The 25,343-nt window shown below is 34.1% G+C and overlaps 2 protein-coding genes across 6 annotated transcripts; one reads left to right on the forward strand and one right to left on the reverse strand.

The window, feature by feature from the left end:
* The first annotated feature begins 27 nt into the window (after positions 1 to 27).
* Positions 28 to 6,764, forward strand: LOC115442142 (putative leucine-rich repeat-containing protein DDB_G0290503). Of its 5 annotated transcripts, none has more exons than XR_003938517.2 (8): positions 28 to 213; positions 281 to 528; positions 2,432 to 4,020; positions 4,096 to 4,310; positions 4,388 to 4,582; positions 4,694 to 5,173; positions 5,538 to 5,784; positions 6,536 to 6,764. XR_003938517.2 is itself a non-coding variant. In XM_030167118.2 (8 exons), exons 2-7 carry the CDS (start codon positions 333 to 335, stop codon positions 5,419 to 5,421), a joined length of 2,733 nt encoding a protein of 910 aa, XP_030022978.1. In that variant the 5' UTR covers positions 28 to 213; positions 281 to 332; the 3' UTR covers positions 5,422 to 5,467; positions 5,538 to 6,764. The 5 variants fall into 5 exon arrangements, 3 of the variants coding, with proteins under 3 accessions (XP_030022978.1, XP_037297136.1, XP_030022977.1); XR_003938518.2 differs by having other exon boundaries at positions 5,538 to 5,771; XM_030167118.2 differs by adding an exon at positions 5,364 to 5,467 and having other exon boundaries at positions 5,538 to 6,764.
* A 44-nt stretch (positions 6,765 to 6,808) lies between these two features.
* LOC115442143 (synaptotagmin-5) lies at positions 6,809 to 24,282 on the reverse strand. The gene is made up of 8 exons (XM_030167119.2): positions 24,016 to 24,282; positions 19,602 to 19,745; positions 13,968 to 14,200; positions 10,889 to 11,121; positions 10,082 to 10,289; positions 8,949 to 9,175; positions 8,430 to 8,575; positions 6,809 to 8,115 (listed from the first exon to the last, which is right to left on the reverse strand). The coding sequence occupies exons 1-8, from the start codon at positions 24,169 to 24,171 to the stop codon at positions 7,969 to 7,971; spliced, it is 1,494 nt and encodes a 497-aa protein (XP_030022979.1). The 5' UTR covers positions 24,172 to 24,282; the 3' UTR covers positions 6,809 to 7,968.
* Between the last annotated feature and the right edge of the window lie 1,061 nt (positions 24,283 to 25,343).

The raw sequence follows: 25,343 nt of genomic DNA on the forward strand, positions 1-25,343 counted from the left end.
TTCTTATTGACAAAAAAAAAATAAAAAAAAATGTCTATGGTACCTATAGATTGTAGCCTGTCTGATTGATAGGTGATATCTGTCAATTTTTCAATCTTCCATTCATATTTAATCGTTCTTTCAGTCCAAGAAAATTGTGATGAGTATTTTTGATTTTAGGATTTTTATAAACTAATTATTATTGTATGAATACAGTATAATGAATAAGCTAATGTAAGTCTTTAGTATTATTTGTTGGCGTAAATTATAATAGTCACGCAAGTAAGTGTGTATATTTCAGATAAAGACAAATCGGACTTTCTATTTCATTGTGAGCGATTATCGTTGTCAAGATGGCCCGGATGACCCGCGTAGACGATCCGCGGAATGTTGATTCAGAGATGGAAGAAGGAGAAATAGTGGACGATTTAGATTACCTTTCAGATATATCTTCGGAAGAAGAGTTTTTGCTACGTCAAAGGTTACAAGTGCTAGAGAATTATAACAATGTCCTTGAGCGAAAAAAGGCGAAACGGTCACTGGAACCAGGTAAAATTACTATTACATTAGACACTAAATACAATTTTGATTTATTAGTTTGTAGTTAATGTTATATCACTACTATTACCTTATTTAACTTGCATAAGGTTTCATCAGATAGTTAATGTAGTTATAATTTAGTTGACAATTGATATACCTACATATATGCCTAATTTTGTCTATGTAGGTTCTTAAATCACTTGATGCATTACATACTTATGTTATCACCTATGATACCTCATATTAAATTGCATATTATAATTTATAACATATTATATAATATCTAAATGCGCATACACTTATCTACACCCACACAAATGTATATAATATACAATGTGATACTTGGTACATTTAATGTCTTTAAAACTGATAACATTTTTTATCATTGGTTTCGTTCTTTACCTGCCTCAATACAATTTTATAAGAATGTAGGAAAACTTCAATACTCAGTTCCACTTGCTTGTAATTATTAATTTCATACTGCTTTTGAATCTATGAAATTCTTTTAATGGTGAAATACCTCATCAATGGGCAAATAATTTCTAATTGAGGTGGAAGGTGGCATGAGTATTGGCCTAGCTAGGTAACCGATGATCCAGATGCAAAAAAATGTGCCCCTGGCATCTCTGGTGTTTACATCAGACTAAGACTTTTCTTTTTAACACAATTTGGGCAATGCAAAACCTAATGATAAAAACTTTATAATGTATTGCTGATATTGCTCCACAGTTAATACAATGAATATGGTTGGTAATACTTATCTATATAAATAAATAGGTATACAAACCTCTGTAATGGCATAATGATAAAAACCATGTTTGATTCACATGAGCACATGATGGTTACATACCAATAAAATAAGTATTGTTGGTAAAAATTATCAGTCTTCCGGTAGTGTTACTCACACTACTGTGTATTCTGCTTCCTTAACCAATGTGAGGGTCCAGGTGGAAGCTAATAAATAGTCCACTCAAGGTTCGCATGAGTCTTAGTGCACTGCACTGGCCAGACCTATGCTACTATGATAGCTAAGCCCTTGCGCATTATGTTAATGGATAATAGTAAGTTATAGTCTTTGGAATTATTTGACTTCTCATAATGAGTCAGATATATTCGTGGAAACATAACAGGAAATTTATAATGCCGCTAAAGTCATTTTAACATGTAAAGAACACAAAAATAATTAATTATTTACTATGGAGGAAAATTATGGGAATAGGATGCTATTTATGTACTTCATTGGCTTATCCATGAAAACTATTTGAGAGGTCATGTCCATTTTACCATTGGACTACCCATTCTCAGAGGATTCCTATATTACACCTGGTAATACATATTGTTAGCTCTATATGTTTCTGGAGATTAAGTGAAAAAATGATTGGAGGCAATTTTAATTATACATTTAGAATCAACTGTTACAATTCATTTATTATGTGCTATGATGTTATGAAAATTTATGTTAACATTATTACAGTTTAAATAACTACTACTAAAATATTTTAGAAGAACTATCATTTGTTAAGTGTTTAATATAGTTGTTTCTTAAATGACTGGATTCAAATTTTTACCATGTCTCTTTTTGCTAGTATTCATGTTCATATTCCTTTTCTTTACTATCAAAAATGTGTATGACATGTTTGTTTTTATACTATAATTCACAAAAGCGCTATTTCAAAATCCTTACAATTATTATTTTGATTATGTTGTCTTCAAAATGAATTGTGTTCATCCATAGAACAAATTTACCATTAGTTACTGTGCCAGTAATAAATCCCTTTTAAAAGTATTGCATTAAATAATTTATGGTCCATTCTATTTTACTCAGTAAATTTTAGAGGCATTTAGATGTTTATTTTAATTGTATAGATTTCTCTCATGATGGTAGGTATTTTGCAATTTATTCATATTTTAGGTACCAAGCAAAAGAAAGCAAATGCATTCCTGCCAGATCTGTCGGAAATTTCTGCAACAGAATTGGAAGAAAATTACAATTTATCCTATAGTGTTACTAAATCTTACAAACATGTCAAAACACATCATAAGCAAAGGCGGAAAAAAGATCATGTTGCAAGAGCTCTTGCAAAAGGACATAACATAATCAAAGATGGGAAAAAGAAAACTCATAGGAACAGAAAGAAGATTGCAGATTCATCTGATTCCAGTGATGAGACTGGTAGTGAGTACAGGAATAAAAGAAGAAAACTGGCAAATGCAGTTATTGTGAATAAAGAGAAAGTCGATAAAACATCTTTAAGTGCTAGATTAAAAACCATGCTTGGTTCAACACAAGACTCTATACATGAAAAAAGTGCCATTACACAGAAAAAAGAGGCTGAAACAGAAAATAATGTTATTCAAGAAAACAATAATGTTATTGATTCAATTTTGTCTCCAGTTTCATCTAAAAATGATGAAGAGTTCTTAGTTCCTGCAGAAGTTAAAGATAAATTATGTGATAAAAATATTGAAAGCATATCCAACAACTGCGAATTAATAGACCTATGTAGTGATGACGATAAGATAGCTCATAATAAAGATTGTTTTAATTCTATAGTTTGTTCAAATAATCAAGGAATTGATGAAAAGCTGGAAGATGAAAATATAAATGCAAGTAATACAGTTACTAAAAAAACTCTCGGAAAACGAAATAGTACTTCAGAAAAAGATTCTGATGATGACTTGGAACTACTCAGACAAAATGCTCTACAAACTAAACCTTTAAAAGCTAAAACAGCGATTGAAACTGAAAATAAAACATTATCAGAAGATGAAGACAGTGATACAGCAGAGCTGAGGTTAATTTGTTTAAAGTCAGCACTGCTTAAGAAAGCTATTGAAATGAAACAAAAAAAAAGATTGCAGAAAAAGCTTTCACAGTCCAATCTACAGGATGATTTTTTAAATGAACAACATATGTTTCCAAGTAAAATTAATTCTGATAATAATACTGATATTGAATCCGTTGATATGGATATTGGTTCAGACGGAGATGACAAGAATAAAGAGACTGAAAAAAATGGTATTAAAAATAGTGATATTGAACAAAATTCTAATCAGGAAAACAACGAAAACAACATTAAAGATAATCCAAAAATTAACTTACCCAAAGAAGACGATTTTGATGAGGACGAAGACTTATTACGAGCGAAATTACTTACATCACTTAGTAAAAATCTACCTAATCTTGTCAATTCCTCTATACTAGATGCTATTCCAAATTTCACTCCAGAAAAAACTGCACCAATAATTAATCGTGTTATAAAAAAAGTACCTGAAGAAAAAAGGTTTATAATTAAGCTTGGTGAATCAGATTCGGAAGGTGAACATGAGGCTACAAAAAATTTAACCAAAATGCACATGAAATTATCAGAAAATTTAGATTTCCAACAAAAATTAGATAGCTTTCTTAAAACAACTCGTATGCAAGTGGAGAAATCTAGTCTCCCAGATGTTATACAAGAAAACACAGCCCCAAAGAAAACTGAAAAATATGTTGCTAAGGTCTGTAAAGTTTTCATTATAATTAGTTTAAAAATAAATGGAACGTTATGTTCAATTTTAATCCAAATATTTTAGGCTGTAAAGCATCTACCAAAGCCTGAACAGATTGAATATAAAAATTTGGTGAGGAGAATGGCCGAGTTGGAAAAGATAAAGCAAACTCGACAGGTTATTATTCACATACACAAATCAGTCCCTCCTAAAGACACACTGAAGCCAAGGAATATTTCGTTGGAGTCACAAAAAACAGTACCTGCTGATGTATTAGAAGAACAGATTGCTATGTCAAGGTAACAAACATTTCTTTTGATCTAAGGAGCATGGTCAATGAAAAAAAATAATTGAATTATTTTTTCTTTATTTTTAGGAAAAAAATCGCAGAAGAGTCGGCTAAAATGTTAAAATTAAAGGAAGAAGCGACTAAGTTATCACAAAAATACAAAATTGTTGCCACAGAGCTGCGTAACATCGCAACTGCCATTACATTAAATAAAAAACAGCAGAAATTTGTCCAAAATGGTTTGAACAAAATAAGATTGCAGCATCAGACACTACTTAGAAGGTACTTTTTGACATTTTATGGAACCACAATTTACTTTTGGTTTAGTTTTATTATATGTTAGTTACGGATTTATGAGTATGTATTCTTGCTTTCAAATTATTTGTCTTTCAGTAACACAATAACAAAACATTCCCAAGGAAATATTCATTTCACATCTTTGAATAAAATTAATAAAAAAATAGTTCCTCCTATGAAATTGCAAAAAGAAAATGATCCTCACAAAGAAGATCATAAGAATCAACATGCGACTCGACTAGTAAAAATAGCTACAGCTGAAGTTAAAGATGACATCCATGTTCCAAGTCCTAGAATATCCATCCAAGTTGATGTGGCTAGTAATAAAAAAATTGTGAAGTTGCCAAAAAGTCCAGATAAGGAAAGACATATTGATTTAAAAAGAAGTCACGTAGAAACAGAACCAGTTATAGTTGAACACATACACACACAGAATGATATAAGGAACGAAGTCAGTCATCCAGTAGTGGAGAAAGGTGGAGGATACCCAAATTTTCCATTATGCGATCATTCTACCAAAAGGCGGAAAAGTCTCGACGACTATAAATCTCCACTTCAATCTTTAGAGTCATCGAGGTAAGTTGCATTTCATAAGATATCTTGAGAATGACTGACTAATCCTTGTAGTGCAATGCGATCATCAGCTCTATCATTATCCGCTCGCTAAAATCATTCTAACAATAAACTCTGAAATACCCAGCAGTTGGTGTAATGCTTGTGATGGTGGTCTCATTCGCGCTATTTCATAGCTTTGATTGTTCATTAGGTGCATCCATAGAAAAACATGCCATTGTGCATGTTACAATTACCATAAGTATATATGAGATATGGCTGGCCGTATGCGTACCCATCGCCGTGCAGCACTGCGATGTAAGTATGCATTGAAACGGTCCACGTACATTGTAGGGCGAGTTAGTAATGCGTGTGAAAATGTTTACAGCTGGCGAGCGGATCCCAACGCGATCCTCTGCCCTTTCGAGGTCGGCGGCGAGTGCAAGGACACCGACTGCAAATACCTTCACACAAACATTATCACACAATGACGCTACACGCACTCACACTCGTACACAAACACACTGCAATACACACGCAAGTAATCGTACATACATACATGAAGATTCATTCCCCTTCCCCTATCCCCCTTACGACGGCTAAACGGAAACTGCAGTCACGTGTAAAGTATACCTGTAATTCTTTCATACCTATCTTCTTTTATTTACCATTATTATTTTAGATTTGCATTATACACTTTATTTTTATATTAAAATTAAAAATGTACATGATTTGAAAATTAATTCATGTTTATAGTTTATCCGTTATGAATATTATTTCAATGTAGATATAAAAAAAATGGTAAATATGGTCTTTACAACGTCACGCACTATTTACAAACTAAATATCGACATTGGCTAAAGTTTGATATACGTAATAACACCCGTTCCATTGAAGAAACGAATTGAGAATGGCGGCTAGTAATTGCATTGACAGTATGTAATGGTTACAACAAAAAAATAATAATGAATGTGGAAAAAAAAATAACACTCCGTGTCGTTGTATTGTGATTGGTGGAAAGACTAACACGTGACTGACGTATCAGTCTCTCGACCAATCACAAACGTCAAAATTAAACGACATTGAGTTAACGAGTCGCGCTTTTTTGGGACATTTTAAGGGGTCAGGATATATATTTTTTCATATAAAAACTAACTTTAATGCTTGTCTACTGAATATTGAATTGAGCTATATAATAGTTAATACAAATTGTTCGATACTACCATACGATTCCGGCCTAAAGAGATAAATGTGTCGGCTTTTTTGTACATTTATCATATTTGTATAATTTTTTGTCGTTTATGTAAATATCTTTTGTAGTAATGTTTTCTGTGTATGTTGTGTATAATTAATTGTGTCGTTGAAATAATAATCCTGCAATTTTAGTTGGTGCTGGTCCCGAAGCAGCTATTCATCGGCGGCAGTGGTAAGTTGCGAGTAACTTTATAATAGTGCATTTGTAGTGTGCTCCAATAAAACTATAATATTTTGAAACGTCGAGACTGCAAATGGTTCAGTGTTGTGCGTTATATGGAAAATATTTTATTATGATACATGAACGTTGTAAAAAGTTATAAAAAATGTAAAAAGTTTCAAATAAACCATTGAAATGTAATGCTTGTTTGATTTTTACATCCCACGTGTTAAATAAAACGCAAATTAATCTTACAAATAGACACTTTATATTCGGACATTGTAAATAAATATAAAGTAAATTAATTTCCTCCACACAGATACACACTTAGATCAAAATATGTACGTATATTATATATATGTATATATTTGGAGTAAAATTCGATATATTTCATAAAACCTTCGAACTGAAGGAATCCATTCTCATGAATGTCTACTACACAATATTTATATTCGTATATAACTATGATAGAATAGCTGTGGGTACAAACATTAACACTGAGATAACAATTTTATTTGTCTAATATGATTTTGTCAAATATTTCCAAAAAATTAACATTTTCATATAAAATTCTATCAATTCATAAGATTTGTTTGGTGTTCCAAAAGCTCAATTTTATTACTAAACATATTTCGTTCAATGGATTGTCATGCGTTTCACAAGATAAATTCATAACTGTATTATATTAAATACTCTAGATAGGTAAAATAGGAGCGGGAAGGATAGAATACCCACAGCTAAATATGGATAGATAGGAAGGCAGGGTGTGTTATAGTCGATTTTCGTGAACATTATTATATTAATTACATAATTTATTGTATGACACCATTCAAGTGTGAATCTAGATTATTTTGTAGAGCAGATATAATTAACACCTAAGTTTTTTATATGTGAACATTTTTCCCGCCTCTCACCGGCTTGGGGATAGCGGCTCTTGTCTGGCCCTTCCTTTGAAGGGAATAGTAAAATCACCACTTTCGCAATAAGTACTTGGATGTGGAATCAAATTTAATTCAATAATTGCGGCAACGTTTGACTACCCCGAAGTCAACTACAACAATAGCCGTAAGAAAGTAATAGTCAAATGTTAATTCGTTTGTATAATTCATACTATAAAGGAAGAATATTTGCCATTTTTCAGAGATAACTACATAGGTATAAAATATAAAAAGATTCACTACACTAAATTTACAACCTCAGAAAAGTTTGGGAGTTAGTGCGATTTGCGAATTAAATTCTGGCAGCATTTCGACCGAAGCCTGGATTATTCACAGTACGCACCTAATTAGGTTTTTGCGAATTAAATATTCGCCTAGGCTGGAGCCCTGGAGATTGGAATCTCAGGGAATTTACTTTTAAAACATGTAATAAAGCCAGATCCACACTGAATGTTAGTCATGTTAATTTATCTGAGCGTGTGCCACATGGCAACCGCCTTGCGATGCTCGTGCGCCATCTGCGCCCAGTGGCGGCCCTCGGCGGCGGGCTCGGCTGCGCCCACGCAGCACCACCCCACCACCAGGCCGCTACTACCACCGCTGACCACGCATACCTGGATAAACATTTTAAATGATCAGGAGTTATGGTGAGTAGATTTTTTATAATGGATGGGACATTGGTCGTCATGAGTTAAAGCACATTTTACTGGCTAATTAAAAATATGTTTTTTTCGGGTTCTCTTGTTTGTTTATAATCTATACTACTGTTGCTGCTTTATGGATGTAATTAAAAAACAAATCAAAAGATAGAGCCGAGTACAGTTCAAAAGATCTATTACAAGAATCGTTAAAAGGGCGGACACACACGATGAAGTCTTAGTTATAAAGTTCCTTTGTTATTCAATGGATATATCGCTCTATAAATCACCTCTATAGAAGCTTCCTGGAGGTTAGTCGACGGCAAGCTAAAAGAGAGAGCCTCGTTCCACACCGGGTTATTAATCTCTTTCCTGTTAGTCTTCTTCTTTTTCACGCGCTTGCCATTAACCAGCAAATACACCTTTACATACACATCTGAAACATGATTAACTTAAAGTTGATTTTCAGTTATCTAAATCTTTTCATAGAAGCTAAAAAAATTGTTCATCTTAAGGAGGCTTGGTAATCTAGAAATGGTTATTGTCTAGTGACGCTAATTATATCAAAATTTTCTTCTGATATACCTCACTTTAATGTGGTATCAGCGCAGCAAGCATTCGTTTTTACGCATGTTAAAACAATTTCAATTCGGTCGCGTACGAATTCGTGGCAAAGTTTGATCAAACACACAAAAAGTGTTACCTGGCTTGGGCATCGAACCCGGTTCCTTTCAAATCACCACTCATAAACGTAGATGAATCATTTAATTGAGTACGCCTTAGGTATCAATTAGTAAATAGCTACTCACCCAAAGCATCTTTGCCTTCTTGCGGAGGCAGCAAATTCCTAGCCTTCAGCACAACTACAGTTAATCTCTCGGCAGACGGGAGATATGAGAGAGACAGCAGTAGTTCTTGAAGTTCCTCTGGAGGACGTCGCTCGCGAGACAACTCCGCCCATACTTCTGCGCCACCAGCCACTTCCACGCGGGATAGTGGGACTTTAGCAGAGCCCATTATCTCGTTGCGAGAAAATCTGGAAATAGGAAGCGAGAAAGTTGATATCGGCGATGAATAAACTTCCATATAACACGAAGACAAACCTACAGACACTTGTATAGATGTCATCATTTCCTTTACCCTCCGTAAGAAAGACTAGCATTTCTGGGTAACAAGGTATCTAAGTACTCAATTTGATATGTCGCTAAGCAGCGTAAATTTTTTAATAGGAATTTATCAAATGACGTGATAATCAATTTTACTCGACTTGCGATGCATATTTTACGAGGTAGAACGAGAATATCTAGTACAATCTTCATCATGGTTCCAGACCGTTGTAAAATTAGGTTCATTTATAGTGTTATACGCCTTCTACAAGACTATTCGCACCCACCACTGCGACTGCTATGAGTTGGGATCGATAGCGCCCGCATTAATAATAGTACAGAGCACTGAAGCTCGGAGGGAAAATTTAATTAATTTAGACGTTGCATTGAATTGATTAAAAAAGGAAATAAATCATGAGCGAAAACTGATAAAAATATTGTTTGGAACACAATAGATATACTCACATCAGCCATGGATAAAGCACGAAAGCATAGCTAAAAGATGCTATTAATCCCAATTCAAATAATTTAATAGATACGTATCTATTTGTACATATTAGCATGAATATGGTAACATAATAGTCCGGGGTCTTGCGTTATACCTACAAAGGCCCTCGCTTACATGAGAGCCTCGTACGCCGTAGCTAACTCTACCAAAACCTAAATAAAAAAATCGGGAAGTTCTTTTTATGTGCCTTATTTATGCCTCGTGTTTTTAAGGCCACGACTGCCCACCAGTTTATCCTGTACATATTTTCATATAGGAAAACTCCTTGCGAGATCTACACAGTAAAAAAAAAAAAAAATTATAGGTTTCTCCTATTTGCAAAACTTACCTATCATAATCAAAGACTTGAAGTAACAGAGTCTTATCGCTGAGTTCATCATGAGACACGGGGAACTTGAAGTGCTGGTCGAAGAATGGATTGGCCTCATTCCGATGTACGGGCGTCTGTCGTACACGAGTGTCGACTTCGGGCAGAAGACTGACCCGAACGTAGGGGTCGTTGAAACCACCAGCCTCGTACCCAGCGAGATCGTGCGCTGGAATCATTAAAACTATGTAAAATATAGGAGCTTCAGCATATATTTAAAAGCAATTAGAAAATAAAATTGGATTCGGTTTAAAGACGCATTTATTGTTGGGAAGTTAGACATTCATAAATTAAAGACGGACGGCAATAATTAAAACCTTTTCAAGTGATTAGTATTTATTTCAACCATATATTATTATAACCATTTATTTTAGTTATATTACGCGGTATATTAGGTATATGAAAAGTTTCTACTCAAAGGATCATTTCTTTCTATTACCCATAATAGAAAGAGAAGAAACTTCCTTTGAGTAGAAACTTTTCATTGTAACATTCCCGCTCTGTGAGTTATCGTTATGTTATTGCAGTTTACTGCACTTGTGTGGGATGGAGCCTAAAGCTGCCAGCCGTTCTAGTTTCTGGGTAGCCGGATATGTCCTAGTTTGTAACATGTCCTGTTCATTCGTTCAAGAACTATTTTCAATATGTCCTTGAAATGTATTGAGGGAAACATGATTTTAAATAGTTTCTCGAAAATTTATGTTATTTTTAATAGCATAACACAACGTTAGTTTTTCGACTTTGAAATACCATTAACTTACAACTTACCTTCAATAAGATGGACCTCTAAATCAGAACGGTCAAAGTCATACTTCAAGCGCAGATGGATCCTGCCAAGCGAGGGTCCAGCGCCTTCGAGTTCTATGACAAGGGGTGCTTCTCGCTTGGTATATAGATCAGGTTGGAGAGCTCCGAGAGAGCTGATAGCGGCTCCGGCCCCTGGACTCAACGGCCCAAGACCGCTGCTGCTCTCTACCAGAGAGTTGCTCCGATCTATTCGCCTGTTAAATTTTTAAGTTCAAATTTTCTAAGGCTTCTATGTTATTGGAATACAATACTAATTAGTATAAAATAAAGATGAATTAAATGCGTTTGAGAATATGTAATTTTATTTCATCCAAAATGTTAATGATCAACTGGTATTTCAGGGTAGTAAAGTGTGGGATAATATATTAATATACTTATTAAAGGTTATCGGTTATCACGTATAGATATATTGGTAAAATATTTAATGTTCTATATAAAATCCTTACTAATCACCTGATTATTTTATAACACTTAAAGCACCAAGAGTGTAGATTTAAGGCATTTCATGTCTGACAAACTCTACCAATTTAAATTTTTCTCCATTAAAAGTTCATTCGCAAAGCGCGCTCTAAAAAAGGCGCAGAGTATCACAGCGAGTGTCGGAAATTGAATTTGTCACAATTTGCGTCGAATGCCGTCCGATCTAGAACTCTAGCGACACAAGCCCAGTTCTGATTGATTCACACGTGACCCCACTTTGTGTTTCATTAGATCCTCCAGTGCCAATGTGAAGTCACGACATAGAGGCTTAATGTATTCGATATCTTATGTAATCAGAAAATATTTTACAAAATTTTAATTATCATCTATCTGTTAATTCCACTACTTCTCATAAGCATTTCACACACCATATAACCAGAAAGCCAGTATTAATTATATAACTAATGCTAGTGACAGAAATATAAACTACAAAATGAGTTGTGGACTTTATGTGAACTCCAATAAATATTTTATTACTGAAAATGCAATAGAAACCTCTAGGAAGTACAGTGGCCATAGCAAAACCACAAATTAATTTCATCAAATTAAAATATACTTTTAATTCCCAAGTGAAATAAAACCAATATTACTAGGTAGATACCTACTACTACATACATATATTGCGTTTGTTTTTCGCGATCATGTGTTGAAATTCGGGCTTTCATTACCAGAATACTGGGTGGACGACGGTGACCTAGTTTGTCGTTAATAGATTTGGGTGGCCCAACATGCATGTCTGTTATCGAAAATTTTATTTTGCTACGCGGAATTTAAATTGCCATTGAGTTTCTTTTTTGCAATTCTGATGTTGATCAACGATTGGTAATAGTTCCAAGCTCTGAAAGATTACTATATGGCATGTCTCGTTATAACTGTCGGAGTAGAAAGGTTCAAGGTAACACCATAAGGCCTATAATTGCCTTTGAGCAGCAGTTTGCTGTGTTAAATGTCGAAGAATATTGTAACCGTAACTAAGTAGGTACTATGAAGCTAATACCTTAATGTTTTGCCTCAAGGTGATGAGTGCAATTCGTCATCGTGCTTTCTTATTGAATGTTTTGATCGTGTAGTAATGAAATAAAGTGAAATAAGTAATTTATTTGAACCTGTAAAACGTTATAAATTATTTAGATTCCGTCAATATTTACTGTACCACCGGTTCGGAAAGCAGTTCTCACCAGAGAAGAGCGGGCAAGAAATTCTGATGTTGCTCATTTCAAAATAAATTTACTGTATAAAATACTAGTACATGATACAGAGAAAAAAATATATTCGGTTTTTTTATTGTTATTTAGAGCAGTTCGTTCATGTTACTTAACATCTGTTAAGGGGTTACCTCATCTCGTCATTCAGTGTCAAATATCGTCACAGTAATATGAAATAGTACCTAACTGACACAGTGTCAAATATCGTCACAGTAATATGAAATAACTGAAATAGTACCTAACTGATAAAACTTACTAAGGTGCAGTCCTTGTAAAATACACGACTCTCTAGGTGCTCGAGCGGGTTTAAAATAAAATGGAAAATAATGGTAGAGTCAGCACTCTCGTGTCCCCGTAGACCGAGCTGGCAAAACCGAATACGTTATTTTGACGGTTCAGAGGCTAATTGACTCAAGCGTTGTTTTTTGTGATGCAAAGTTTCATACATATTTAAAAAAGCATTTTTTTCTATTGTTTTTTAACCTAGTTAACAATTTTTAAAGAAATGTAGTCAATTCGCCTTTCAACCGTCGATAGTGTTTGTCGTCTCTAATCTTGGCGCGCGCTCGGAGCTATTACACCTTTCGTATCCCTATTAGAGCTAAAGTCTAGTTACTGAATTATTTATAAAACGAAAAGCTCTTTGTTTTAATTCCTTTGCTTCTATATATACTTAATCCGTCTAAAATCTAAAAAAAAGGTGTTGCGCATTTTTATCGTAAAAAATACAAATGAAGCAAGAAAGATAAACATGTAGGTACACAAATTAAGTTTCTTTTAGAAAAAGATGTATGTACTCGTATATTCTAATTGCTTTAATTCTGAGCACAATGACTAGGTACGTATGTATATCTAACTTTATGTTATTTATAACCGATTATTAGCAAATTTAAATTTCATGATTAATGTTAGATAACACGACGATAATGCCAGTACTTTAGTATAAGAACTTAATGCATTTGAAATTATAAAGAAAAGTAAGGAGGAAGTCTCAAGACAGGAAGAGACAGATTGCCGCTCAGTGACATAAATACTCCTTGCCAGTGAGGTGTGGCGTACTTAATATGCTATTAGACGCTTCTACATTACAGAAGAATACTTAAGATATTACGGTCTAATTATACCGAGTTTAAAACAAGGTTTATTTTAAAATAGCACAGAATTTTAACTTTTAAGTGTAATTATGTGAAATGGATGATGTACATAGTTATTGATATAGAATTTGGGAATATTGGATTATTAGAGTGATGTAGTAAAATTTCAATTTACTATTTATTATTTAAGTAGTTGTGTTTCCTTTCAATTGTGAAATGAGATCGTCAATTTGTTTATTAAAATAGCATCAATAAACTTACCTAGGCGGCATCAGCAGCGGCGAGAGACATCTAGGTGGCAAATGCCTCGGACTCGAAGGCGTAGGCGAGTCCGCGAGCGAGGCCAACGAACCGTGCGCCAGTGGGGCGGCACGGACGTCCAGCGATGCAGCACGTAGAGGAGACGGGGACCTCGGTACCCCGGTACCGCCAGCTTCGAGAGTGCGACCGTCAGGCGCGAAGGTTCTAATGGCGGGCGAGGAACCGCGGTGACTCTAAGTCAAAATATATAAGATATAGGTTATTTGTTAGGTTTGTCAGTGTTTTGTTCTTTTATTTTATGGCTTTGATGTTAGAAATTTTGGATATCATTGATTAAAACGTAGTTGCATTATACCTATCCTATATATATACGGTAAATTACGAATGCCAACGTCACTTTGTAGAATAGAAGTTAATAGGTACACTGTTTAAAGCGTTGGTACATATTTTTTTTTTTAGAGAACTTGTATGCTTGAATATGACGAATAAGTTCTTACTTACGGAGAAATTGACATGCGACTTATGTTTACCGACACAGTTGTTCGTTGGCCGAGGCTTCTATTGAGTATCAATTTTTTTTTCGCATGGATATTATCTAACAATTCTGATATTGCCTTCTTCGATGCATAGGATGATCCCGAGGGATTCTAAGTAAACCTGAATTGCTTTCGGAATTGCATGTGCTCGGCCACCGCATTGCGATCCATATATTTTTAAACTTTTGAATCCTGCAGTACCGCTCACACTATCTTTATGTGCTAGTACGCTTTGCTAGGTGCCAGATTTGGCAAATAACGGTTTTTACATTTTAAATACAGTGAGACATTGACTAATCGTCTGTTAGGCCAGTGATTTCAGGGACTAGACGTATACCTAATCTCATTGCATTGATAGGACTCATGTACGCAATAGGCCTTGGCGGCTTAGAGAGAAAGTAAACGTTTTACTCTATTTTCTTTCTGCAGTTATTTCTGATCTATTCATTCGCATAGAATAGACGACTTATCGCTGGGATAGTTCCAAGGCTATGGCCCCTGGATTGCTTTCGCTTCATCCTAGATATCGACTACTTTCTTTGGACCTAAATCTCCTTTAATTTGTTTATTACGAAGTTACCGTTATATACAATCTATATTAAATTCTGGAATTTAATTAACTTATACCTATAGAATTTATATACAGAGTATTAAAAGTATAACATTTTATGTGAAGCCCTTTAAAGTTCGTAATTCTAAAGTTATTTGTCAAGAAAATGACAAATCTAAAATTAACGCGGAGGCTGCCCTCAGTTTCTTAATTAATTAACAAAATATAAGAAGCCTTTGTTAAGACGTTATCAGATCGTTGAATAATATTACATAAAGACTTTAATATGAAAATTACAACGCGAAAGTATTTTGATTGAAAGCAAGCTTTTTATCCTGGAAAGGTAGTAACCACACTCAAGGAAAATCAACTGTCTATATAGTCTCTATTAACTTTTTCAAAACTTCCTTTTTTTTAAGGCTCGGTAAAGTGACTCCCCAAATGGACAGATGTTATTAAATCGGTTGCAAGGTGTTCCCTTACTGAATGTACACGCAGTGCCATGAACAGAGAGAGATGGAGAAGACTCGCAAAAGTCGCAATAAATTTTTCAGACAATCCATAACCACGACCACTCCGCCAAGAGTGTACGACTGCGAAGAAGAAAATGACTTCACTGCGCGTTTAAGCAACGTAGTGTCCAGAAAGACTGACAACTGAGGATATATGATTGTCTCTCACTAGCCAACACAATTATTTCGGCCTGTTTAATACTGTATTTACAGAGCTGATCCCGATAAGCGACACTTACGTAAGTCATTACGGCGAGTTTTATGCCTTGTGTTCGGTGATAGCTATCTGAACAGATACAAATATCCTGCTCCATAATGCCCCTTTTATACATAACTGAACTGACTTGTGACAACGTTCTTCTTGGATTAATATTTTCCCGGGATAAAAGTAGCCTATAGCACTCATTCCTATTACTGAATTTTCTAAATCAGTTCAGTAGTTCCAGAGATTATACCTTACATACAAAGTAACAAACTTTTACTCTTTATAATACTAGTATAGATTATACATCAAACACATTCCTATGCAGTGCATTTCCCACCATTTTCCGCGGATTATGAGACGAATAGAATTAGGTAAGTAGACATCTAGTGCCGGGTCTTATAAGATTAGGGTTACCACCAAACAAAACCCCAATATAAAAGAATTCTATGTTATTTTAGGTCGCCTGTTTTCACTTGCCATCTCATACTGAACAAAGGTTGTACGTTAGATGTAAAAAAAATATTTTGGGTTGAGAATGTTTGTTTAATTTTCTTCGTTTCAGATGAAACGTACGCATTTATGATTGCTTTTATCCAACAAATAGGCTAGTGAAATTATTTAGATTTTATTCATAACTAGGTGTTGCTCGCGGCTTCGCTCGCGTAAAGTCTTTTTCTGTTCAAAAGTCTCAATATTGAAGCGACTTTAGCGCCATCAGTATGACGCCAGCGCTATCTTTAAAAAATATTGATATAAACCCATTATTTCTTATGAAAGAAATTTACCGGGATAAAAAGTAATCTATGACTTGATCCAGCATATAAATTTAATCCAAAGCCGTTGGGTTTCTGCGTTTACTTCTAACAAACATTGAAACAACCGAACGTCTGAAAATCCAAACATTTTCACGAACTTTCGCATTTCTAATATTAGTAAAAGTAAAAACTAAGATAATATTAAAAAGCACCTCGACTCACCCTCAAGCAATTTTGTGCCTTATTTCGTTTGAGGTTTATCGAAGCTGTTTGGTGAAATTTTTCCACAGGTTCACGCTACATGCTATATTTTGGGACATTGGTACAGAACATAACCTAAGGAGAAAGCATTCGTGGACAAAAGAAGTCTGTGCCCCACGTAGGCAATATCCGAATTATAAGCACAACTCAAAGGTTGTAATTCAAAGTTTTTTTATTGCCTCCCAGGGCAGCTATCCTTTTACTATGAAGGGAAATGGACAATTAATATTTCCAACTCCTTCCTATCTCTCTATTTGATTAATTTCTTTGTTGGATAAATACAAATTAGTGTTCAATGAGACTCAAGCTTCAGGGCTCGGTGACATAAAATGCCACTACTGATCCTGGCTTACAGGAGTTGTAGTGGTAGGTGTGAGGGCGGGAAAGTTTCCAACTCCAAAGGCAGACGAGCTAACGGCCCACCTGATCGTAAGTGGTTACCGTCACCCATGGACGTCGGCAATGCCAGGGGAACAATCAAGCCGTCGCCTATCATGAAAGACTTTTTAAACCTCATCTGAAGAAAACCAGTCATACTCCTAAATGATTTAGTATTAAACGTTTCCTATTGTATAGTTTACTTAAAACTGGCGACACAAAGATGGCAGGTGACATAGGTAATTGCCAATCCCCGTAGAATTCAATTTTATATTTACCAGTCACAGTTCGTGACCAAAAACTATTACGCGAACTTAATACCGCTTAAACCGATTCTGAAGTTGAATTTGGTACATTTGACACGTCAGCTTTCAATTCCATGATAGCGTATGTGAGATTGAATTTCTTTTGACATGTTAGAGCAACTTGTGATCTAGAATTAAGATTTGGGCATGGAATAAGATACTAAGTAATCAAACATGCAATTAGACGGGTTGGCAGAACAATGGTATTTGTGGACGTCTTGATATATAAACAACTGCATAATTTGATAACATATTATGTTTCAATTTCAATTCAAATTCACTGGTGGTAGGTCTCTCATATGTGAGAGTCCGCCTGGGTAGGCACCACCGAAACGTCTATTTCTGCCGCCAAGCAGCATTGTGTAGTCACTGTTCTGTTCCGGTTTGAAGGACATTGTAGCAAGTGTAACTAATGGACCTAATGATGACGTCACAGGATGGCGAGCGCAGTGGAATACCAAACAATATTTTGTAATTCAAGGTGTTGGATGGTGTTTCTACTGTTTATGGGCGGTCGTATCGCTTATTATCCGGTGAACGGCAAGCTCGTCTCGTCATTCAAAGCAATAAAAAAAATATGTCGTAAGTAATGAAAACAATAAATAGATATAAATAATAAATTAATCTAGATGTAGAATAATAGTGACGAAAAATTAGAAATTAAGTTATTTTTATTTATATTCACTTAGATCTTTTTATGAAAAATAATTTATCACATTCTATCGCATGCATATTTTATATTGTTTTTGATAAAGATACTTACCCTTATATTAACAACTCTTATCCTTATTATAAAGGCATGAGCCCAAAAGTTTCGATAAACCCAAACCGCTTTAATATCAACTTTTGTATAAACGTCTCGAAATTATTTTGTAGAAGGGACATAATTTGCTACAAAGACACGGTTTACAATGAACGAGGTCTTTGAGGTCATAATAGCTTATTTCAGAACAATTTAATTGTAATTTCTAAGTTTAAAAACTGCATATGTACCTAGTTATTTAAATTGTTCCGTTTAATGCTTTGTAATTATTATTATAATTAATTCTGTTTGTTCCACCATACACTGTATTCTGGATTTATTAGACATATAAATTATACCTATAGTACATACTGCTTAGCGATATGGTTGACTGATAACATCAAATCGAATATTCATGATATCATTTTATTTATTATCTAACACTTCATATACAGAGAATTATATAGGCAGACATAATGCCAAAAGCATTTTCTAACAGTCGACCTTAAGGTGGTGCAGGGTTAAACAAGGTAGGTGCATCTGTGAATGGTGAATAAATGTATATGTATACAATATATATTGCGACAAATGAAATCGAATTAAATATTAAATGAATGATGTGATCATTTTAAATAAATATGTAATTTATCACGATATCTCACTATAGTATTCATATAGATGATAAAAATACTATAACAATCTTCAGTTTTCATCAGATTGCCAAATATTCTTAAAAGGGTGTTTATTCAATTCGTAGCTACTTTTTTTTTCTATTAAAATTGGAATTAATATGAAGTGACTAAGCTTTCGTTTAGATATTGATTATAAACGCATCCTTACACCTTTGTTTTGTATTTGTGTAACTCTAAAAAGGTTAAACTGAAAAGAAAAATTACAATAAAATGTAGCGCAAAGAGTTTGTAAATTAATAAGTTTCCACTGTATTCAGTTACACAGAGAAGCCAATTAAGCTTTCTGCGAATGAAATATGAATACATTTATGCAAAAACATACCATGGCTCTAGAGAGCTTTTGAAATTGTTTTTGATTGCAAATAAAATGGTCAAAAGAAATTATGCTAAATGTAATTTAGTATGCTGAATTCTTAAAATGATTTTTTAAATGTACTTAAGTAGTTATGATGTTGATTTTTTTCATTAGGTTTTGTTTATTTAAGCTCTTTGAATCTTTGAAGTAATAAGAAAAAGTATACCTTTGTCGTGGTATAAAAAAAATATTATTTTAAATTCAAATTTCAATAAAATTTTATAACAATAAATTCGATACATAATAAAAATAAATAAATAAAATATGTAGAGAACTAAAACAAAATGTTTCCTAAAATTTGAAATTCGAACATCAATAAATTGAAATATAAAAAATAACTCACGGTAGCCCTGGAAGTGCCGCTGTCCAGGCTGCTTTGCGACGAGATGGAGGGCGTGCGAGCGAGTCTCGCGTGAGGCAGCGACGTGGCAACCCTGCCCTCGCTTAGCGGCTGAACGCGACATTGCTCTTTGGGTATCAGCATTTCCTGTTAAAAAAGCACGGCGTTTGAATAACAATGTATTTATAAAGGATATTCTTACGGAATATTTTCAAGGAACTAAAATTTTATATTTATTTTTACAATTACATTTTAAAACGGGTTTATTATTTTCTTTTTAATATAGTTTACGTGGCAACACATTTACAAATGGCTATATTCACTGTAACTTTAATTATTTTACATAATTACAACTGCTGAAAATTACCAAACTTAAATTTATATAAAAATCAAACTGTTCTTACAGCTGCAAATATTGATTAAAAATGGAATATACATTAAATTAAAGGATATAAAATAAGCCGATTATAGAGAATTAGCCGACAAGTCAGAATTCAGGCTGGTGTTTAATATTCTTTTAAACATAATACATCAAATTACACTTAGTTCATATATGAACAAGTTACAAGCCACTTTTATGATTGACAGTACTCCTAATGTTCCGATATAAAATATCATAAATATGTATACAGTACCTACATACAGTACATGGAGTATAAAGCGAAAATTTTAAATCCAACCCGATACCAAAGCGGTGTCAATCAATATAATATTCAGCCAAATTTCGGATAAAGGAAGCAAATCGATATTATGTATGGCGGGACTCAGCGCATATTCCTATCGAAAATTTGGGTCAGTGTTTGTACCCAGAGAATTTCAACCGTCATCTGTTTTTAGATATATTGAAATATTTGGTGACGTTAAAATACAGGACTCCATTTGAGTGAAGCTTTTGGAATATTTCTATCAAAATCGAAATATGTACAAATAAAATAATTGATTTGTTTTAATTTTAAAATTCTATCTGCCCACCTCAGCAATAAACCTGGCAAAGAAAAAAGAAGAATTCGTTCCACACAACTAGAGAGAAATAAGTAATCTCTCATCGAAGGTGAAGGCAATAAAAAGTTTGCTATTTCTCCAGTCTCACAAATGAACAAAGAAATCTATAATCTGACCAATTGGTAACACAATTGCATTGTTCAATGTAAATAACATCCAAACAACAGTTTCCGCAACCTATCGCAGCGCAAAGTAGGTGACCTAAATCAACAATCAATTCTGCGCAATGATGGTGTTAATTTTGTAAGTTCGTTTCTCTACCTACCATATGCCCAAGGATAATTAAAAATTTTGAAGTCCTTCTTGCAACTTTAAGGTGTTTAAACCCGCCATTGAGACCCAGGGGAATTTGTCCTTTCCCGGGTTCAGACTGTTTATATCCTGTCCAAACAGGCCGGTATAATAGTGACGACTGCCGTGGGTTAATTCTCTAGTTAGTCGACATTCTATTGGACTCCACTCCACTTCCATCAGGTGTAATGGAGTCACATTCCTGTTTGTGTATAATAAAATACTTTTGACCCTTTAAGTACTAATACTAACTACTAACAGTTTATTAAATTTTTAATCTCCTCTTCATCAAATTTATTTAAAAATTTTAGTTATTTGATGCAAAAAAAATCCACCATTTATATCTTTGCACATTTGCATATCCGACAGATAAAATCTGCTTATCTCGCTCTGTCGTGTTATCTATTTCATTCATTATATAGCAATTAGCTAATTTGATCGACCCAGTTTTGTTCCTTCTATCTTCCTTATTCTAGTACTACGCTGTTAGGGTTTATTTTTTTATATGAGGTCTGATAAATTTCTACAGTTTTTAAATTTCACACATTTCACTTTGTTATCCCTGGTGTGATGGATCGGTGCTCTTGGTAATTAGTAACCAGAAATAAAAATTTACGTAGAAAATTGATGATTATGTTATCAAGTATTATATGAGCGGAGCGTGAAGAAGCAATTAAGCATGCCGACATAACTGCGACGACTCTGCGGAAATGATTAACTTTTGGCAGTCAACATATTTTTTTTTTGCTTTTTTCTTTTTCAATTTGTTTGTATTTCTTTCACTCAAGTGTCTTGGTACATTTTCAAAGTAAGCGTTTGTGATACCTAATTCATAAATAAATAAATGCCGCTACGCTCATCAACCTAGGACGTAAAACTATAAATATCTTTATTTACACTGGGATAATGATTGTTCTTTTGTATGCAGGCTACTTTTGACATCTGAAATCTTTAGGGAAGGCCCTATGTCTAGCAGTGAAAATCTGGGTTATGATTATAAAGTGCCTTAAAATCGGCACGATGTATGAAATTCTACTACCGACGCGGTGAGTAAGACCACTTTGCCACTCGCTCGATAAAAAAAATCGAGAATTACTTAGTTTTCGGGTAGACAAGTAATTTCGTTAGAACTTATATTCCTTACTTCTTTAGTCATAGCATTTTTCGACTCTTTATCTTTGAAACCACGTTACCATAAACAACTTACATTATCGTAAAAAGCTAAACAATCAATAATATCCAGACAGTTCTAAGGCTCATAACCCGCCATCGGACCCATATAAAAGATCAAAACAAGGGATAACCCATCTTACAGTGTTAATGTTACGATCATGGCCGCTAGAGGAATACTCTTCCAGAAACGACTCCAATACTCTAAAAGCATATTTCATGTCTTTATTAAAATGTTAACGGTGAGATAAAATTTTCAATATCCTGTTATGTGCAAAGCGCGCTGAAATGATACTGATACCTATGACTCTTTATGTAGGAAATTAGGAAGATTGTGGTGAGCTTGGATTTATTCAATTATGATGTTTATTGCGGTTTGAAATACGGTTTACAATTGTGGCGAAGTTTCGAAATAAACATAAAAAAAGATTTAGGGCCTGAAAAGCCGACCAAATACAAAAGTCACACTATAATTTATTATAGTATGACTTATACATCGGTCGGCTTATACATTTATGTGCCAAAAGCGTTTATGCAGAAATTGTGAAAAAGGCCCTAAATGATTTATGACCCAATATTAAAAAAAACTGTGAAACACAAACTAAGTAAAGAATAGAAAATAATTTACGATCGATAAATTAAAGTTTAACAAATTTCATGCCAGTAAATGTGGACTAAAAGCAAATATTGTCAATATAATGTTGATTTACTTTAACAAGGATTTATATCCCAATAAATTTGCACGAAAAATAAACATTAAACATTTGTTTAGATATTTTATGCACGTAGAGCGGATTATGTTCAGCGTTCTTTTTTCTGACTTCTTGACAAAAATCATAACAGCTTGACTAATATAACCATCGCATACATAAATTTACACAATATTTTCTCGTGGATAAACTCGAAGGAAAACCGAGAAGAACTCGTTTACAAAATACATCACCGATAAAATAAACTGCCAGAATCATTTTTTTTTATTATTGTAGTAGAGAATCTGAGACTAAATATCAAAACACATTTGGTAAAAGCACATTTCACGTCTACAAACCTTTGGATTGATTGCCGGAAACTGTTCAATAAGTAAAACTCAAGATCGTTGTATCAGCCGTATTAATCTCTTTAATGACGTCGTTTGTAAAATTTTACTCGTAGCTTCTGTTAGTTTTAATGTATTTTCTTCCAAGTTCTTAGACTTACGGGGTCTGGATTGGTAAGCAAATTAAACTTCTCATGAACCTACTAAGATGAACAAGAAAGGTGTTTTTGTAAAGTATTTGATTGAGGCATTGAGTAATGTTAGGGGAACGTCGGGCAAAGCCAGCTTTAAGCTTTTTAGAAAAAGTTACAAAATTGGATTTGGACTCGTAAATTGACTTTTTTATAGTAAAACTCCTCAGATAAGTCAAAAGCCTGCTCACACGCACGTGACAAGCAATGCAGAACGTGTTTGAGGTAGTGATAAAAAAGTTACAAAATTGGATTTGAACTCGTAAATTGACTATTTTTATAGTAAAATTCCTCAGATAAGTCAAAAGCCTGCTCACACGCACGTGACAAGCAATGCAGAACGTGTTTGAGGTAGTGATAAAAAAGTTACAAAATTGGACTTGGACTCGTAAATTGACTTTGTTATAATAAATCTTCTTGGATAAGTAAAAAAAAAGCCTGCTCACGCGCACATGACAAGCAATGCAGAACTTGTTTGAGGTTGAGACACATCTACTTGTTAATGCAATAAACATTACAACACGTAAAAATAGTAGGTAATATATTTCCTAATAAACATAATTTACTGAATATTAACAGAATGATTAGATCAATACGTGTAATTAATATCCTAAGGGTGGTTCTTTGCAAAGGATAGTCGACTGACCACAAATCAACACTGGAGCTGTTTTAAAAAATATTAGATCCTGAAATATTCATAAACTAAAACATATTTAGTAGAACATACGCTAGGGCTGCCATGAGACTTGTCATCTCCGAAGCTGTCAGTCGAGTTGTGGCTCTGTCCACTGCTGGCACTTGAGGTCCTCTCCCTGGCAGCCCTCGCCCACGACTCCAGCCGTTTCTGCGCCGCCCACACACCAGGTGGCCCCAATCCACTCATGTTTACAGTTTATACATCACTTGTGACACTTCAAACTCTGATGTACTTTGTGAGTGTGTTGTGCAACTATTACTTGAAATATGAGTTTTATATTTCTATAATTAACGAATATTGATTATTAACTTTGTAAGCAGTGGTATGTAAGTAAGAGAGCTTTTTTCAAAAGTATCAGTAAAGTGACTGTTACTACTAATGGTAATAGTACTATCTGAATTGTAAAAATATTAATAAAAAATTTGTCTTTTTTATACTTCTATGGCTGAGATAATTAAGCCGCTCTCTTGATCTAAATCGTCACATTGCCAAAGATCTATCGTAGCACCTTAGAACCTTGGCAATCAGGAATAAAATATTTACTCACAGAAAATATTTAGATTTATACTTTATGTTCACTACGCCCAAAAACAATTACAAATTATTCGACTTCAAAGCTTATTTTCACGACTCCGCTGTGAGCTCTATCTTGAGATACAATAATATTTATAATTAACGAGCAAGCGAGACTGCTCGGTGCCGCGGGTCACAGACAGTGGACGCCCTGCGTGGGCGCTTCACTACGCGCGTACTACAATACTTATTTACTCTTGTGTTTATATTCTGTTTTCTGTATTTGAAGTATATTGTTGATTACTTTTCACTAAAGTTGAAAGCTGTCTGTTATTTATTTTTCTTTCAACAGTTGGGAGTATGCTTATTGTTTATTATTTGCATTTCATGTGGTCGCTGCAGCTGTAAGATTATTTTAGGCCACGTCTTTTTTCAAGTTATCGATACAATTCATTATATTATTTATATTCATAAACTTAAAAAAAACCAGGCAAGTGCGAGTGGGTCTCGCTAACCGAGGGTTCCGTAAACTAGTTTTTTTAATTATTAAAATTCACGTTTATGGTTTTATAAATTTCAGGAATCTAAGATTTGTTGCTCCCCTTGTAAAATCGCGAATTATGTGACATAAACGGGGACAGCTTTCGATCGCGTTGATTTACAAGTTTATTTTTTTCACATCTGAAAGAGACTGTAGACGCGTTCCTGGGAAAAAGGGTCTTGACAGACAGACGGACGACAAAATGTTCCTATAAGGATTCCTTTTGAGGCACGAAACCCTAAAAATGAAGTCAGTAATAAAATGAGCAAATTACACAAAACCTGTTCTTAATGCCAATCAATTC

The sequence above is a fragment of the Manduca sexta genome, chromosome 22 (genome assembly GCF_014839805.1).
Source record: "Manduca sexta isolate Smith_Timp_Sample1 chromosome 22, JHU_Msex_v1.0, whole genome shotgun sequence".
Taxonomy (NCBI): Eukaryota; Metazoa; Arthropoda; class Insecta; order Lepidoptera; family Sphingidae; genus Manduca; species Manduca sexta.